Source organism: Puma concolor, chromosome E4, assembly GCF_028749965.1.
Source record: "Puma concolor isolate L17-30 chromosome E4, mPumCon1.1.hap2, whole genome shotgun sequence".
Classification (NCBI taxonomy): Eukaryota; Metazoa; Chordata; class Mammalia; order Carnivora; family Felidae; genus Puma; species Puma concolor.
In genome coordinates this window covers 44,960,700-44,979,384 of record NC_141683.1, presented here as the reverse complement: position 1 = coordinate 44,979,384, position 18,685 = coordinate 44,960,700, and the positions used below count along the sequence as shown (strand labels likewise).

At 40.6% G+C, this 18,685-nt stretch overlaps 1 protein-coding gene across 1 annotated transcript in view; it reads right to left on the bottom strand.

Moving 5' to 3' along the window:
- The window catches only part of LAMC1 (laminin subunit gamma 1), a 129,137-nt gene extending 121,546 nt beyond the window's left edge, over positions 1 to 7,591 (bottom strand). Inside the window, exon 1 of the mRNA XM_025920948.2 lies at positions 7,041 to 7,591. Within this exon, the coding sequence (XP_025776733.1) occupies positions 7,041 to 7,455 (415 nt within the window). The 5' untranslated portion in view covers positions 7,456 to 7,591. The remainder of the gene's footprint in view (positions 1 to 7,040) is intronic.
- Between the last annotated feature and the right edge of the window lie 11,094 nt (positions 7,592 to 18,685).

The window sequence follows — 18,685 nt, the reverse complement described above, 5'->3', positions numbered from 1 at the left end:
ATCTAGATGATTTCAAATCATATAAAAGTCTAATTTTTACTGAAAACAAGACAATCCTAGAGCTTTCAACTCCTTGTTAGTTCCACACCTAACTTTGTGCATCTTGTAAAGCTATAGAAATAAAAGAACCATATACCACATTTAATATTAGCTATTATAGTGGCATACATCTCAAGAAAATAGATGACTCTAATAAAAATACACACAAACTCCAACATATTGCTGAGAAGAATTTAAATTAATGTACAGTGTTTTGGGACTTCTTATAATTCAGACATTCATTTATTCACTAACTTACATACATTTACAGAACACTACACCAGACATGTTGCTAAGCACTGGAGATACAAAAATTCCAGCCTCCATCAAAATGGTAAGTGAATGCTCTCTGTGCATGCACCTTTTTGCTTAGAACTTATTATTAAACACAGAATGCATAGATCTAGGGCAGAAGTCACAAAACGTGTGCTGTAGAGGCCCACATAGGAAATATTTTCGATTTTGAGGGACTAGACATACAGTATCTGCTGCAATTACTCAACTCTGCCTTTACAGCATAAAAGCAGGCATAGACAATAGATTAATAAATGAATTCACTGGGGCACCTGGATGGCTCCATCAGTTGAGTGTCTGATTTCAGCTCAGGTCATGATCTTGATGTTTGAGCCTCACATCAGGCTCACCGCTCTCAGCGCAGAGTCTGTTTTGGATCCTCTGTCCCCCCTCTCTCTACCCCTCCCCAACTTGCACTCTCTCAAAAATAAATAAAACATTTAAAAAGAAATGAAATTCACTGTGTTCCAACAGAACTTTATAGATACCAAAATTTGAATTTCATGATTTTTACATGTCACAAAATTTCATTCTTCTTTTGATTTTTGAATGAAAAAATGTAAAAACATTTGCCTGGTACCTACAAAGACAGGAGGCAACCCTGGGCTGGATTTGGCCAGAATGCTATAATTTGCCAATATTCCAGTCTAGAGATACAGGTCTCCACATCCGAGCTACAAGTTCCATGAGGTCAGGGCAATGTCCTATGAATCACTGTACATCCAGGAATTTGTATGGTACTGAGGAATGACAAGCAATTAACTAATGTTAGTTACACTGAAATGAATTAAAAGACTAAGTCCCTGACCCTGCCTTCAAAGACTTCATGGTCAAGAAGTGGTAACAGGCAAATCAAGAAACATATAATACCACGTGATAAGTGCTACAGTAGATACCACAGGGTGGTGTGAGCACCACACCTAATCCATGCCTGAGAGAAGTAGGGAAAGGGTAAAAAGACAGAGAAACTAGGGAAGAATTCCTGTAGGTGGTGATACCTAGCAGAGGAGTTCCAAACCAAAGCATGTAAATGACAAAACATAAGCCTAGAGGTTAAAAAAAAACAGCCCAGATCCTAAAGTATCTTGTACGCTATGCCAAGGAGTCCGGACTTTCTCCTAAAAGTTTGAGGAACCACTGAAGAATTTTAGCTGGGAAATGACATCATCAGATTTGCATTTCAGAACCATCACTCAGTCCAAAGTGTGGCTGTCTGAATAGAAGAGGCAAAATGGGCAGACAGACCACCAATTAGTTAGAAAGCTACTGGAGTAATCCAGGTGAAATTCAATGGAAAGCTACAATAAGGTAGAGATAAAGGTGAGGAGTCAAAAGACACAGTGGCTGGATATAGGAGGTAAGAGCACAATCTTGGCTAGATTGTAGTAAGGATGGGTGGGAAAGAAAGGGGTGGGGTTATAGTTGCCCAGAACTGACCTGCCTCCAGCAGTGGATCCTATCTGCTCTTCAAACAAAGTAATTTTACTGATGAAAGCCTATCAAGCCTGGTTATCTTTTATGGGAGACTTGGCAAAAGACTGGGTCAAGAGCCTCAGGGTTAAACAGTAGTGTGTTCATTGAGATCCAACTTTGAGTTGGGTAACACAATGAGGAATGAATGTAGTTTTGGACATGGTCTCTGGACATCCCAAACTGACCATGTCCAACAAGTCTTCAGGACTGGAGAAAGAGCTGGGCTAGAGATACAAGTTTAGAATTGGTATTTGCAAACAGTAAAGAAAGCCTTGAGATTAAGAGGAATTCATTCAAGGAGAGTGAGTCGCATGGGGAAAAAAAGGTGGGGGGGGGGGAGAGAATCCAAAAATATAAGTGAAAAAGAATAGAGTGAAAAGGAGGAAAACCAAAGGAGTCTGGTATTTCTGAATCACTGTGTACATGAACTTGTATTTTAAAGCTGGCCTGGAATACAGTAGTCCTTCTTTGGAGAGATCTGTTAGAGAAGCTAAGAGCTACAGGGCCTAGTGCATTAGACTAAAGAGTCAAAAACCTACCCCTCCACCATGACTTTTGGCAAATCATAACCTCAGAATCCTCATCTTTGCCCTCACTGAGTTGTGGAAATCTAATCAATGATAAAATAAACTGGAGGTTTCATAAACTGTAAACTATTATAAAGGCACTCTTGACTTACTATTGTCATTACAACAGAATGCAAAAATTCCATCTAATAGAGAGTGTAAACTTGTGAAAAATGGGACCTTCAATCTTATACACCTTTTCTATCAGGTACTATGCTATGTATTTAGTAGGTATTTAAAAAATGTTTGCAGACTATTTGGCAGTAACATGAGAACATATGCACGGGGGGGGGGGGGGGGAGCACATAGCAGAAGGCATATCCAACTTCCTAAAAGGATTTAGAATTGAAATAGTCAAACCAACCCTCCCACAAATGTGACCAAACACAAAATAATGGGGGGGGGGGGGGGTGCTTATAGTTCCAACTTCTCTCTTAAAGTGTAAATTGTTTCTCTGAATGCTTTAGAAACCTGGAGAAGATTATACACAGAAAAAGCAGTGAATTGTAGAAAAGGAAAAGAGCCAACAGCAACTTTATAAAACCGTGTTCAACAACCACTGGCCATTAAAGAAGAGCTCCCTAACTTCTCAAGTTGAAACCTGCAAAATGTAAATCAGGCCTTTGTGAGACAAACTAAAATAGTGTCCCCTCAGGGTACGCAAATACCACAGTGAAGTCACCAGAGTGAACTATTCCCTGACACAGTTAGAACCTACCTGGCAAAGACTGTCCTGGGGGGAAAAAAAACAAAAACAAAAACAGCTGTTTAATTTTAAATGTACACTGAAAGAATGAAACAGAATAAAATGTAATATCCTTATATATCAATTATTCTGACATAGACACACATAGACACATAGCTAATATTTAGCTAAATATTAGCTAAAAAGTATCATTTAATCACTGTTTGGTCCTAAAGCTTAGAGGAGGTTGGAAACAAATCTGGTCTTGGTGTAAATTTTAGGAGTTCCATAAACTTTGATTGAGTTGGTTTATAGGCACTCTCTTCCTTAATCTAATTGTTTTCAGAAAGGGGGAAAGCTACCTTCCTCCGAAATTAAGACCCAGCCTGCCAAGTTTCCATCCGCAATGACTATCAAGTTAATTAAAAAGGCTGTTTAATATAAGGCAAATCCTCAGCTACAATCTTACTATCGACTATCCCACTGATACTAATAAAACTTACTATAACTTATAAAACACAAAAGCCAAACTTTTGAGTAGCAGTCAAATAATCCATATAGAAAGTTAGGAAAGAAGATCCAGAAGTTGAATGCAAAATAAGAATTCTTTTTAGAAAAGGGTGCCTGGCTGAGCTTTCTCTCCACAACAGGCAGAAAATGCAATTCTTGTTCCCACAGCAACTTTATGTGATTATATCTGAGGATACTTTGCACCCTGGATTACTGTATATGGTGCTTAAGACATGGCTGCTTTCAGAATCAACACTGATTTTCCTGGCTTTTGTACTAGTGTTGATAATGGTACAATGATCTAATTGGTCCTTGCTATCAATTAGAATATGCCTTACCCCCCCCCCACACACACACACACAATGGTAGCAGTTAAAAGGATAACATATAATTTTATAGATACATGTGTATGCATGAAAAGTTTCTGGAAGGCTACATGAGAAACTGACTGGTGGTCTCCTACAACTTAGCAGTTGAAGAGGAAGAGACTCACTAGTCATTATCCTTAACTGTTTCAATTCACCATGTCATGTTTTATTTTTACAAGAAAAAAAATGACTTATGATTAATGCCAAAACATGTATGTTTCTCATAACGACTTAAGTGCAATCTCACTCTGCTTATTTTAAAGTTTACTGTGTTTAAGTTCAACATCAAAAAGGAAGAGAGCAAAGTGCTGGCTAGCCCTGCGTCTTTCACCCTGCTCACTTCGAGTTTCACAGGCTCTGTAAGGGCAAAGCACAATATGCATCACTTGCTTAAGGGTATGTGAAATTTGAACTGGATGGGAGATTTAATAGATGCACAAACAGTCATGGTACTTGAATTCATGGGAAACAGCTAGCTAGAGCCCATGGAGTAACTAAAGTTAGGGACTGAATATGCTGACCATGACAACACACAATGATACATAAAGCCCTTTCTATAAATTATAGACCATAACCTGCATGTATACATATATCCTTGTCATTAAAAAAGGAGCAGGGAAAAGGGGACGGGCTGGGGGGCAGGGAGGAGAAAGAGAGAGAAAGAGAGAGAGAGAGAGATTGAGACATCAACCCCACTACACAAGTCTCCCTTCTTTTCCACCTTTTCCATCACACACAATTTCCTCCAGGACATCATTTCTGATCCAAGAAAAAGTACAATAAGTTCTACTCAAATTTTTAGAAATTGTCTACCTAAAAAGTTTCAAGTAAATGTTTTTACAGTTAATTGCACTATTCATATGGAAACTATTTTAAATAACTTTATTTGAACCCTTGGTTTTATGAACTTCACTTACCACGAATTATTACCAAAAGCTGAAGACTTTTTCGGCAAAAACAAGTCCAAGCGTAAAACATTTTTAGAGTACAAAGTCATGTAAGAGTCCTAACTAGGTGACCTCTAAGATTTCTTTTGACCTTTAAATCACCATGACTCAAAATTAATATATCTGCTCCCCAACAGTAACAACCTACTGTTACTGTCTTACCCACCAGTTACCTTTGTAACAAAGAAGTAATCTTTGGGTAATTTACCCACCTCTGCAATCACCTGAAATAACCTTGTGCTACATAGTACCCACAGCAGAAAACTCAGAAGGCCAAGACTGACAGCCCAACTTTAACCTACATAACAGATTCTTATTCAGAAATTTTCAATTGAATCTCAGGCACTTTGAAACATCAAGCAAATGCTTTTGCTTTGAAATTTTACTATTTAAAAATAGTTAAATAAGACTTTGTAGGCATTCAAAATACAACACAGAAATTTTAATAAGTTAAAATTTCAACAAAAATAATTGGATACAGGGGCACCTGGGGTGCTCAGTCAGTCAGTTAAGTGTCCGACTCTTGCTTTTGGCTCAGGTCATGATCTCATGGTTCTGGGGTATGAGCCTAGCATCAGGCTCCGTGCTGATGGCATGGAGCGTACTTGGGATTCTTTCTCTCCCTCTCTGTGCCCCTCCTCCCCCCTCAAAATAAATAAATAAACTTAAAAATAATAAAAATAATTTTGGTCAAATTACATTGCATAAAATATACAGTACATAAGAGAATATAGCTGTCTAAAGAGTCAGCATCCCCACAAAGTTTTAGAAGATCCTGGGACTCTTGCTGTGTCCTGGGGAGGCACCTGTTCCAAGACGCTGCTGGTTCTATGCATTTCCAATACCTTTAAAACACTGAAGCACAGTTTGCTTCTTCCATCTCTGAAAACAGGTGCCTCAGAGTTTCACTTTATGAACTCGTTTTCCCAAAGTTCATCTTCCTAGTAACTTGTCTAGAAATAAAATAGTGCTAAACACTCCTCTTCTAAAACTTACTTCACACACAGTAGTTTGACTACTTTTCAAAGCACTTTTTGTAAGTTATATTCTTCCTCTGGAATCTTGCCACTTACGTAAAGTTTAATGTGCCAGAGAGCAGTGGAAAGAAAAATGCAAAACCATGACCAAAAGAACTATCTGGGCCCTATGTTCTCCTACCAGAGGCCAGTAAAATCAATTCTTTCACTGCAATAGGGATTGAAGCCCTGCAAATCAGGTGCCAGTTTCTCACACATATTTTACTGTTAAACACAATAATGAATTATTCTGCTTATTTCTCTATTTCAGTGAAGAAAAACTTATTAGGATCAAAAATGATTTTGATACCTTAGGATAAACATGTCCATCTTTATCCACTACTGAGCAATACAGTTTTCTATACATCCTTTTCCTGATTTCCAAAAGGTTTCTACACTTGTTTTGAATCAAAGTAAAAGGAAATCCAGTAAGGAGAGCCTTTTTACCCAGGGACCAAACTGTGGCCAGAAATTACAGTGAGTGCACACTTTCTTTTGTTTTCTCTGTACCAGGATTAGCAGTGAAACAGCTTTGTGGTCCTTAATTAAAGCTGAACAACTCTGAAGAACAATAACCTTAAAAGTGAATTTATATTTTAATTACGCGTAGGCCATACCGGTAGTAAAGACATTTGCTTCCCTCAAATTCCCGGCACTAGAGACCCTTTCCTCTCCAGCTTCTTCAATAGAGCAAACAGCAATCACGCTCAAACCCAGGGAGAGGGGCATTTAAACAAGATAAAAGTGCTTAAGGTGACCTTCCTATCTCTGACCCAAGAATGCGCTGTGATGGCCCCGCTAGGAGGGAGAAAAGCGAGAATAGGGGTTTCTGATTAACGCTTCAAAAAAAAGAGGGACAAAACAGCCCAAACGGCGAATCGCTAAGCGAGCGAGAATCCGGTTAAGTTCGAAAGAGTAGAAAAGCAAACAGAGATGCTAGAGCGAAGCATCTTGGCCCTCGCGGAATGTTAAGTGCTAGATCCAGTTTAGAAGTTGGAGGAGGGAATACGTGTGGCCCATGCTGGGACGCACAGAGCCAGCCCGCAGCTGTCTGAGCCCCGCAGGCTGGGCCACGGGGTGGAGGTGACCGGGCGGCTGCGCTGCTGGCGAGCAGTAATAGGAACAGGGCTGTCACCGCTTACCCAGGTGCAGCGTGAGGTTGATGGAGTTGGGGTACTGCACCCCAGCCAGCATGGTCTGGCTTTGCCACCAGGTGGTGTCGGCCTGGTTGTTGTAGTCGGTCAGGAAGGCTGCCCCGTGCTGCAGGTGGGGCTGCCCGGCGTCGCACAGGTGACAGGACTTGGTGACCCCGGTCACCCCGGTCTGCACACAGTACTCCTCGGGCGGAGCCCCGCACGTGTTGGTGGCCACCACGGTCACGTTGAAGGCGGCGTTGACGAACTCGGGCATGCAGCGCTGCGACCGCCCGCCCTCGTCCGTGCACTCGTCCATGGCTGCCCGGGCACAGCCGGCCGCGGCGGCCGCCAGCACCGCCAACACCGGCCAGAGCCGCCCCCGGGGCCGCAGCGCCGGCGCGGCCCGCTCGCTGCCCCTCATCCCGCCGCCCGCGCGCTGGGCCACGGCGAACGCAAGGGCGCGGGCGCGTTCCTCTCGCCCAGCGGCGTCCCCAGGAGGCCGCTCCGCGGGCTGAGCCTCGGGGCCCAGGGGCCGGACTCGCGCGCCGGGCGGTGGCGGCGGCTCGTACCGGAGAAACGGGCCAGTGGGCGCCGCTGGCGAGGACCGCGCGGCTCGCCGACCACTGCCCCGCGCGCCGCCTCCGCGCCTCCCTCACCCACCCGGGACACTGCCCGCACTCGGCGCCGACCCCCGACTTCCGAGCGCGGGCCCGAGCGCGCGCCCCCGAGGAGGAAGGAGCAGGGGGTGGGGTCGGCAGGGTGGGGTGGGGTCTGGCGGAGGAGAAAGCCCAGCCCCGGCCTCCTCCCAACAGCTCCCGCGGCCCCCGTAGCTGCTCCCCCGCCCTCCGCGCTCCGTGCACTGAGCGTCCGCCCGGGCGACTCGCGGCGGCGGCGGCGGCGGCGGCGGCGGCGGGGGCGGCGGCATCTCGCGCTCGGGCCCGCGGCGCGCGATCGCGGGGGAGGGGCCTTGAGGGGCGCGAGGGGTGGGCGGGGAGCTAGGGAGTGCGGGAGGGGGGCAGCGGGGGAGGGGGGGCGGCGGGGCGGTGCATGCCGGGAGGGAAGGGGAGGCCAAGGAGAGCCAGCGCCCTGTGGGAGTTGGGCGCCGGGGTCCCCTGGCTCCGTGTCCCCGAAGACTCCGGTTGGGGAAGGGGCAACGGAGGGAGTCTTAAAGGGGCGACGCTGGGTCGGTGAGGTCACTCGGAATCGGCCTTTGGGCCCCGCGCCAACCCGGGCTGCGACAGCGCGGAGCTCTGCCCCACCAGGTGTCGGTCCTTGCGTCCAGCCGGCCGCACTCTGGGGCCGGGCCCCGAGGGACCTGACGGTGGGAACTGCCCGCGGGCTCCTGGCCCGCGCCGGCCGCCCCGGGAATGCCCCCTGCTGCGCGGGGCCGCCTCTAACCCTTTCCAAGGAGAGGCCCCGGGGGTGCCCAGGGAATTGACACGGTCCTCGGAGAATAAAGGGCCTGGTCGCAGCCTCAAAATGAATTTTTTGAAGCTATTTCCTGCCTCTAAATTAAAGTGTAACCCGCCGTTTAACTGGGGCAGAGAAGGAAGTGAAAGGGCTGGGAATGGAATGACATTTTTCCCCTGGGTGCGCAGACCCACTGTGAAATTCTTCCACTGTGTTGTTTATGTTCCCCATCTTGCCTTTAAAAGACTCGAAATTATCTGGATCTGACATCCTCCTTTTCGGGCCTGCTGAGTCACGGAATATTCTCCGTGCCAGAATGACTCAGTTCACAGAACCTGAGCCAGAAGATCATGAGTTTCAGTCCCAGCCCAGAACCTGGGCACTTACCCAGTGCTGATACGACAAGCAAGGACCAGGAAAGGAGCTGTAAAAGTGGATGGCCTGGGTCGATGGTTTTTAAACCTTTGGAGTCCCCAGGCAAAGTGGATGCTGGTAGTGGATGCTCCATGAGACAGGTTTTTTTAAATTATTATTATTATTATTTAAAATGTTTCCAGATCTTAATAGTAAAGTAAGAATAATAAATATATGCCCCCCCCCCCCCCCCGCCACCAAGGAAAGAAAAAAAAAAAAAACCCCCAACCCGACTAAAACAGACAAAACCCATACCCCGGTTTTGGACCTTGTAGTTCTTTTTAATAGAGGGATAGTGCGGATCGGAAATAAGTAAATGTTAGGTTACTATAATTGGGGTCAGTGTTAGCTCCAGGTGAACTTTAAGGATAATGGTCTGGTTGTCAGGGGTGGGGTCTACAGGACTTGTCAAAATGCTGAGCTTGCTTCGCAGTTATGTGGATCACTTATATTGTTCATTTATTTGACGAGATGGGCAGAGATCACACATGGGTAAAAGTCTCTTCACCCCTCATCCTTTGGCATCTCCACTTTAGGAGAAGAAAGTTGTGGGGCTGTCGATAACAGTCTTTTAATCCTTTCATATTTGAGTTGAAGCAAAATAAACATACTCATTTATACCTAGAGAGGGTGATACTATCTCTCAGTCTTTTATTAAGAACAAACAAAGGCTTATAGGGCAAAGATAATGTAAATAAAGCTACAGATATTTTTAATAAATATATTTAAGGAAATATATTAATGCATTTATTTGCTATTAGAAATTTTCAATATTCTATTACATATTGGGAAACCAAAGGGTGGTCTCCTTTTGTTTTCCACCAAGTCAAAACAGATAAAGATAAGGAAACACCAAAGGTTGCAAAATCAACGTAAGTGTTTGCTTGTCAAGGCTCCCTTTTGGATTCTAATGTCCAAGGATAACTTTAAGCTATTACTTCTGCCCCATGATTTCATTACCAGAACCTCATCTGATATTTGTAAAGCACATGAAGAGACTTTGAATTAATTTCTAAATTCTATTGCTCTCAAGGAAATAACTATTTCAAAGAGAGGTAAAATGTAACCAGGCCCAGGCCATGTGCTTAATGATAAAGAAACAACAACAACAAAACCATTTTGCTCCATTGTTTGAATCCTAGTTCAAACAAAACAAAGGTTAAAACAATTTTTTAAAACAATTTGGAAAATTTAAATGCTTATTAACTATTTCATGATAACAAGTATTTTAGGTACCTGGAGATTCTACTGTTGACTAAATAGACTTGGTATAAAAGAATAGTGAAAGTGGGGCACCTGGGTGGTTAAGCGACCAACTCTTGATCTCAGGTTCTCATGGTTTGTGGGATGGAGCCCCAAGGGCCTCTCTCTGGTGCTGACATCTCAGAGCCTACTTGGGATTCTCTCTCTCTCTCTCTCTCTCTCTCTGCCTGTCCCCTGCATGCACTAGCCCATGCTCTCTCTCTCTCTCTCAAAATAAATAAACTTAAAAAAAAGTGTGTGTGAGATTTTCTTTTACTTCAGGTTACCTGGTGTTTTTGTTTTTAAATCTGTGGCTCTTTAATACATGTTCTTAACTGCTTAGAAACTACATTATCTAGTAAACAGATGTGGTGTTTAGAAGCAAAGTGTAAAGATGTGGGAGAAATGGTTTCAGATCCCTCAAAAGATGATCTTAGTTCCCAACCACCAGTGTCTAGGCAGCAAGAAAGGTAGAATGAGGGGGATGTAGTTGTTTATTACACAAAGGAGTTCCAAGATTTAAAAAATCCCACTTAGAACTCCAGAGAAAGAGATTTCCCCCATCAGGGTCTATGTAAACAATGTCAAGGAAGGATGCTGGTTTTCCTGGCTGGGGTCACCTGCAAATCCCCAGGCATACCCACCTCTAGCCAGTTGAATGGAGTGATGTCATTAAGCAGCCCACCAGAAAACCATGGAGTTTGGGAAAAGCAGTTCTCCAAGGAAAGAGATTGCTGTTTCTAGAAGAAGGCAGGTTACAAGTAGAAAAACACAACAGATGTCTACTATATCCAAAGTGAGAGTGTGTGGCATAGAAAAATAATTTAAAAGGTTATTGGACCTTTTAACATCAAAATTTTGCCCTTTTAAAAAATCTGTACTTACCAATGTGTTCATTTTCCCATTCCTTATTCTGACTTCACTTCCCTGTATTTTTCCCAAGACTAATCACCACTATACTATATGCCTTATCTTTTAAATTTAGAATGAGATCGAAAGATAACAATGACTACTACTAACATAATGATGTTAGCCTATATTTACCTTGTGTCTTGGGCTTTTCAAGAAAAATGTAATAACTCTGAAGCAGGGGATATTAAATATATAGAGTTGAGGAAACTAAGGCTCAAAGAGATTCAGTAATCACTATAGACTAGTAAGCAGCAAAATCAAGACTAGAGCCTGCACTTTCTGGTTCCCAATCCAGTGCCATTTCCTTTTCTGTTGTGTAAAGATCAGGGTCAAGTGTAAAGAAGAGCTACCTTGAACTTCCAAGGATTTTAGGCTATCAAATGGGAATTCTAAATTAGATGAAAATTAATGTGATACTGGAAGAGAATTAGAATATCCCTCTTCAAAGTTACACTAACCGCACACAATCCTTTGTGTTAGGTTTATAGATCCTTCATGGATCCTTGGTACAAGTCCAAGCATAACAAGATAAGATATCTGCTGTGGCCATGCTCAGGTAAAGACAGGATTCCTCGTGTATGAGGTAAAGCCCTTTCTTCCCACCCAGCCCCATGTTCCCAATTTAAAACATCTTTATACTGTGATGCTAGTTTAAAAAGGAAGAGAGAAGTGCACACATCATAATTTATAAAATTTAAATTAGAACTTTATTATAAAGACAATAAAAAAAAGGAAACATTTCTCAAAATAAGGAGCAAAGACCAATCCCTCCCCAACCCAAAATCTTCCTGTCAAAGGAACAAAGAACATCACGTCTCAAAAATTTTGTTATTCTACTAACCAGATGTGGACTGCACCCCACCACAGAGAACAGCGTGGTGACTAACGTTAATAATACTGTATTGGGGGTGCCTGGGTGGTTCAGTCGGTTAAGCGTCATGATCTCACGGTTCATGGGTTTGAGCCCTGTGCCAACAGCTCAGAGCCTGAAGCCTGCTTTGGATTCTGTGTGTGTGTCTCTCTCTGCTCCTCCCCCATTCTTGCTCTCTCTCTGTCTCTCAAAAATAAATAAACAAAAAAATGTTTTTTTAATAAAACCGTATTGCATATTTGAAGGTTGCTAGGAGAGTAGCTCCTAAAAGCTCTCATCACAATGTAATAATGTAATATTAAAAGTTCTCATCACAAGGGAAAAAAATGTATCTGTAAATGGTGATGGATGTTAACTAGACATATTGTGGTGACCATTTTGCAATAGATACAAATATCAAACCATTATGCTGTATACCTGAAACTAATGTTATATGTCAATTACACCTCAACTTAAAATCTTTTTAATGTTTGTTTATTTTTGAGAGAGAGAGAGCGCGCGCGCGATCGGGGGGAGGAGCAGAGAGAGACAGGGAGACAGAATCCGAAGCAGACTTCAGGTTCCGGAGCTGTCAGCACAGAGCCCAACGCGGGGCTCAAACCCACGAATGGTGAGACCATGACCTGAGCCGAAGTCGGATGCTTAATCACTGAGCCACCCAGGTGCCCCAATTATACCTCAATTTTAAAAATTCAACTCTAAAAAAAGAAGAAAGAGAGGTTCTTTCAAAACCAAAGTTATTATTAGTAGTTTTCTTTCAACATTTAATTGTCTAATAATTCATTTCCTTATTCAACTACTCAGATATATATTGCAGTAGGTTTGTGGGGTTTTATTTGGAGGATGTACCTGGAAACTATATTGTTCAAAATTAGAAGTTCACAGCTTTTTGAGCAAGATTCTTTGGGAGGCTGTTCTGATAGCAGCTCTAAAATTTTTTCTGGCTGAAATGATTGTGGTCTTGGCCCAGAACTCAAGGGTCTCCCATGTCCAGTTTGCATTTGAACAACGGCTACATTACTTTTCCTCCCACCCAAATTTTATTTATTGTAACAACCAAATTAAAAGCAAGATTTTTTTTTAAAATTCACTCACAATTCTGCTACACTGAAGTGACTTTTTCATCTATCAGAATTCCCTCTCATTCTCCTGTTTTAATAGACATCCTTATTGAAGTACAACCTACATATCAAAAAACCCCAGAAATTCAAAGGGTACAGTTCGATAGCTCATATCACAAAGTGCAAACAAACACTTCTGTAATCACTACCCAGGTCCAGAAACAGAATATTGTCCTAATCCAAAAGCCCCATCCTGTCCCTCGACAATCATCCTGCCCTAACCCACAAGTCCCATATGTGATATCTATTCTTCTGTCCTCCACAGTAATATTAGATCACTTTTGCTCATTTTTGAAGGCTATTTAAGTAAAATCACACAGTTTGTATTTTATATATGGGTGGCTTTTGACCAATATTGTGTTTTTTATATGCATCTATATTGATGTATGTAGCAATAGTTCATTATTTTTCTTTATTGCGTGGTGTTCTATAACATAAATAAACTATGATTGTTTATTCATTCTATTGTTTGTTGACACTTCAGTCATTTCCAGTTTCCAGCTATTATGAATAATATTACTTGTTACTACTGAAATTCTTACTTGTCCTTTGGAGATACACACACACACACACACACACACACGTTTAAGGGTATCTAGCTAGGAATGGAATTGCTGAGTTATAGGGATAGGCATATTCAAATTTGGTAGATATTCCTAAACTCTTTTCCAAATTAGTTGTACCAAAATTCTCACCTACCAACTGTGTATGAGAGTTTTGGTTACACCACCTGCTCACCAACACTTGGTATTGTCAATGTTTTTAATCTTCACCATTCTAGGTTAACATCATTATGGTACTGGTGCTGAACTCGAGGGCCTCTCACTGCAGTATGCATGTGTGTGTGTGTGTGTGTGTGTGTGTGTGTGTGTGTGTGTGTATTACATGTGTGTATATTATAAATATATAAACAAATGATAAATTACCTATGTCATTGAATGTGAGTATTGAATTGTGGCTTTAATTTCTAATTCTTTAATTACTAATTAGACTGACATCATTTTCCTTTGTTTTTTTAACCATTTGGGTTAAAATCCTCTTTTGTGCCTTCTCACTTGTTTTTGTTCATTTTTCTATTGAGTTGAATGTCTTTTCTTTAATTATGTGTAGGTATTCTTTTTTTTTAATGTTTATTTATGTTTTAGAGAGAGAGAGAGTGTGTGAGAAGGGGAAGAGAGAGAGAGGGAGACAGAGGATTTAAAGTTGGTTCGTGGTGACAGCAGAGAGCCTAATGCGGGGCTCGAACCCATGAGGTGTGAGATCATGACTGGGCTGAAGTTGGATGCTCAACCACTGAACCACCCAGGCAACCCCTTGTGTAGGTATTCTTTATACATTTTAGACATAGGCCCCTTTCCTGGTTCTAGGTATTGTAAATAACTTCTTTCACTCTGGTTTGTCTTTTCCCTTTTTAATAGTGTCTCTTGTTTTTAAACTTTTATTTATGGGAAAATTCAAACATAAATAAAAGTGGAAGAAGTATGCAATAAAACCCCAGTTTCAAAAACAAGATATACAACCAATCTTGTTTCAGCTATGCTCTCATATTTCTACCCCGCCTCGCCCCCTCCCATCACCACTTAATTATTCTGAAGCAAGAGTCACAGATATTATACTATTTCATTTAAGGGTGTCCTTTGATGAAAGAAATTCCTAATTTAAATGTAATCTAATTTTGAACTTGAAGACTAGTGCTATTTCTATTTGTTTAAAATTGTTAAGGATATTAGCATATCCTCCTGTGCTGTGATCTGGAAATTTTGTCTTATCTTTGACATTTAAATCATTAAGGGGTGTCTGGGTGGCTTAGTTGGTTAGGCATCCAACTCTTGATTTCAGCTCATCATCTCACAGTTTGTGGGATCGAGCCCCATGTTGGGTTCTATACTGACAGTGTGGAGCCTGCTTGGATTCTCTCTCTCCCTCTCTTTGCCCCTATCCCACTCTCTCTAAATAAATAAATAAATAAATAAATAAATAATAAAAACTTTTAAAAAATTAAAATCAGTCTTTAATCCACCTAGCATTGATTTTTGTTTACAGTATGAGGTAGAGATCAAAATATATTTTTTCCATATGGCAACCCTATCACTAAATCACAATTATTGATGAGACTATTCTTTCCTCCACTAGGCTGCACTATGAACTTTGTCACCAAACACTCAAGTAGTCTGTTTCAAACATCTGTATTTTGTTTTATTGTAGCTTAATAATAAGTTTTGATATCCAGTAGGGTAAGTTCTCCAACCCCCTTTTTTTTTCTTCTTAAAGACCATAGTGATTATTCTTGGCCCTTTGCATTTCCGTCTAATTTTAGAATTGGCAGGGCTCCTGGGTGCTCAGTTGATTGAGTGTCGGACTCTTGATTTCAGCTCAGGTCATGATTCCAGGGTAGTGGGGTCAAGTGCCCAGTTGGGTTCTGTGCTGAGCATGGAGGCTGCTTAAGATTCTCTCTTTCCCTCTCCCTGGCTTGTATCAATTTCTACTAAAAAAAAATCTACCCTGAATTTTGTTTATGATTCCATTCAACCTATATATTAATTTGGGAAGAATGGCATCTATACAGCATTGAATCTTCCATGTCTTAATATCTATGCATAATACAAATATAGGTGTAGATATTTAGGTATATCTCTCCATTTCTTAGGTCTTCTTTAGGTTATCTTGGTACTCTTTTATTATTTTCTGTGTAGAAACTGGTACATTTTTAATTAAATATTTTTCTAGGTATTTGCTTTTTTTTTTATCCTATTGTTTATTCCTAGAATATAAAAAGAGAATTGATTTTCTTATATTGGCCTTATATCCAGCAATTGACCAACCTTGCGAAATTCACTTTTATTTCCAATAGTTTGTAAATCATTTAAAAATTTTCTATGTGCACAATTAAGTCATCTATGTATACTGACAGGTTTATTTCTTATTTTCCTTTTTAATACCTTTTAGTTCTTTTACTTCTCTACTTGCACTGATTAGAACATCTAGTATAACGTTGAACAGAAATGGTGAAAGTGGACATCTTCATCTTGTTCCTGATCTCAGGGGGAAAGTTTTCAACATTTCACAAGTATAATATCTGTTGTACATTTTCTATATTTACTGTTTATCAGATTAAGGAATTTCTATTATATTACTAGTTTGATGAGAGATTTTATCTTTTAAATTATGAATAAATGTTGGAATTGGTCATGATTTTTCTGCATCTACTGAAATGCTCATGACTTTTCTATTATCCAAACCATATATTACTATGTTTGTTAATGTGCTGAATTACATTCATTTATTATTAAATGCTAAACCAACCTTGTATTCCTGAAATAAACCCAGTTTGGTTATGCTATTATTTTTTTCACCTTACACTGAACTTAATTTCTAATGTTATATTTAGGATTTTAAAATCTATATTAATGAGAGAAATTGCCCTCTTATATCCCCCCCTCCCCCTTTTCTTACATCCCTGTCAGGATTTAGTACCAAGATTATGTTGGCTTTACAAAACAAGATGGGAAGTATCCCTATTTTTTTACTCTAGAAGAATTATTTTAAGTGTTATTTCATCTTTAAATGCTTGAAACCATTCACCAGTGAAGCCATCTGTTTCTGGTTTTGTTTGTTTTTGTTTTTGTTTTTTGGGGGGGGGGTAAAAGAGGAGAAGACATTTTAATAGTGGATTATTTTAAAAATAAATATAGAATTGGGGCGTCTGAGTGGCTTAGCCGATTGAGCATCCAACTTCAGCTCAGGTCATGATCTCATGGTTTGTGGGTTCAAGCCCTATAGCAGACTTTGTGCTGACAGCTCAAAGGAATTTAAAAATAAATAAATAAATAGCTAGGTAAATAAATAAATAAATAAATAAATATTTAAATTTTCTATTTCTTCTATAGTCAGTTTTAGTAACTTGTATTTTTCAAGGAATTTGTCAATCTCATCTACATTTCAAATTTATTGGCATAAAGTTATTCATAATAGCCTCTTATTCTCTTTTTAATGATGGCAGGAACTTTATTCCTAAAATTGGTATGTTCTCTCCTTTAACTTACTAGATTTGTCAGTTTAATTATTATAAATTACCAGCTTTTGGTTTTTTAATTTTTCTTTATTGTTTGTTTACCATGTTACTCATTTCTTCTTTTTATTATCTTCTTCCTTCAACTTTGAGTTTGATATCTTGTTCTGATTTCTTTTTATTTTTTAACTTTTTTAAGTTTATTTATTTTGAGAGAGAGAGAGAGAGAACACAAGCAGGGGAGGAGCAGAGAGAGAGAGGGGGAGAGAGAGGATTCCAAGCTGGCTCAGCACTGTCAGCACAGAGCCCGATGTGGAGCTCAAACTCATGAACCGTGAGATCAGGACCTGAGCCAAAACCAAGAGTCAGATGCTTAATTGACTGAGCCACCCAGGTGCCCCTCCCGTTCTAATTTCTTGACTGAAATCTTAGATAATTAATTTCAGCCATTTCCCCCCTTATATGTGTGTTTAAGGACATAAAGTTTCCTCTAAACACCACTTTCAGCTACATTCCATGAGTTTTGATGTGCCACACCATCATTGTTATTATTCAATTCAAAATATTTCCTGATTTCTGTTCAAAGTCTACTTTGGTCCATAGGTTATTAAAAGTGTGTTGCTTAATTTCCAAACATTTGGACATTTTCTAGTTATCTTTGTTATTATACCATTATTTAAAATTGAATTAACTGGGACCTTAGGAAATATACTGTTAATTATTGTGATGGTCTTGCTTGGATCATGGAGTCTGCCCCTAGCTGGACATTAGGAAGGTGAGAAAAAGGACTTTGTGGTTTGAGCAAACTGAAAGGTTGGGCTGGCACCAGAACCTCTCTGACCCAGTACACTGAGGTTATACTGCAGGAGAGACAGTGGCCTTTCAATAGCAGGGAGGAGTCATCAGAACTGACCCCTAGAGGCTGAGTAACAACTCCTGGGTTCCTGCATTTACCATGACATAGGGACCTAGAAAAGGAAAGAATTTTCATAATAAGCCAGATAGATGTTTGGAGTCATTACTACTAAAAATATGTGACCTTAAATTGTTCTCGAGGCTGGTGAAACAGGATATAGCATTTTTCATTTGATATCATATCTCAGTTGGTATTTTGGAGACATGAATATAATTTGGTCTCCCTAATGTGATTATTATATCCATTGCTAATATTTTCTCAGCACTTACTATGTGCCAGGGACATTTCTAATCATTTTGCGTCTATTATTTCAATCAGTTCTCATGTCTATTATTAGCCCCATTTTCAGATGAAGAAATTAAGGCACTGTGATACTAAGTAACTTGCCCAAGGTCATTCAGCTGGTGGTGGAGTCTGGATTTAAGCTCTGGATGTCTGAAACTAGAGCCAATGCACCTAACCACTGTGCATAACAATAGCAGTTTATTTGGAGTTTTCTAGGTAGCAATGACATTTTAAGCAATTCATTTAAGTATATTAACCCCATTTAATCCTTGCAATGACTTTATAAGTAGGTATTTTTACTATCATGCCATTTTATAGGAATGGCTCAGGAACTTGCTGAAGATCACACAGCTAGTAAGTGACAGAGCTGAGATTCAAACATGCATAGTGTGGCTACAGAGTCTTTGTCTTCAAAGACTCATGGTCTTTAAAGAACCCCTCTCCTGCTCACGCTTGGTCTCTGTCTCTCAA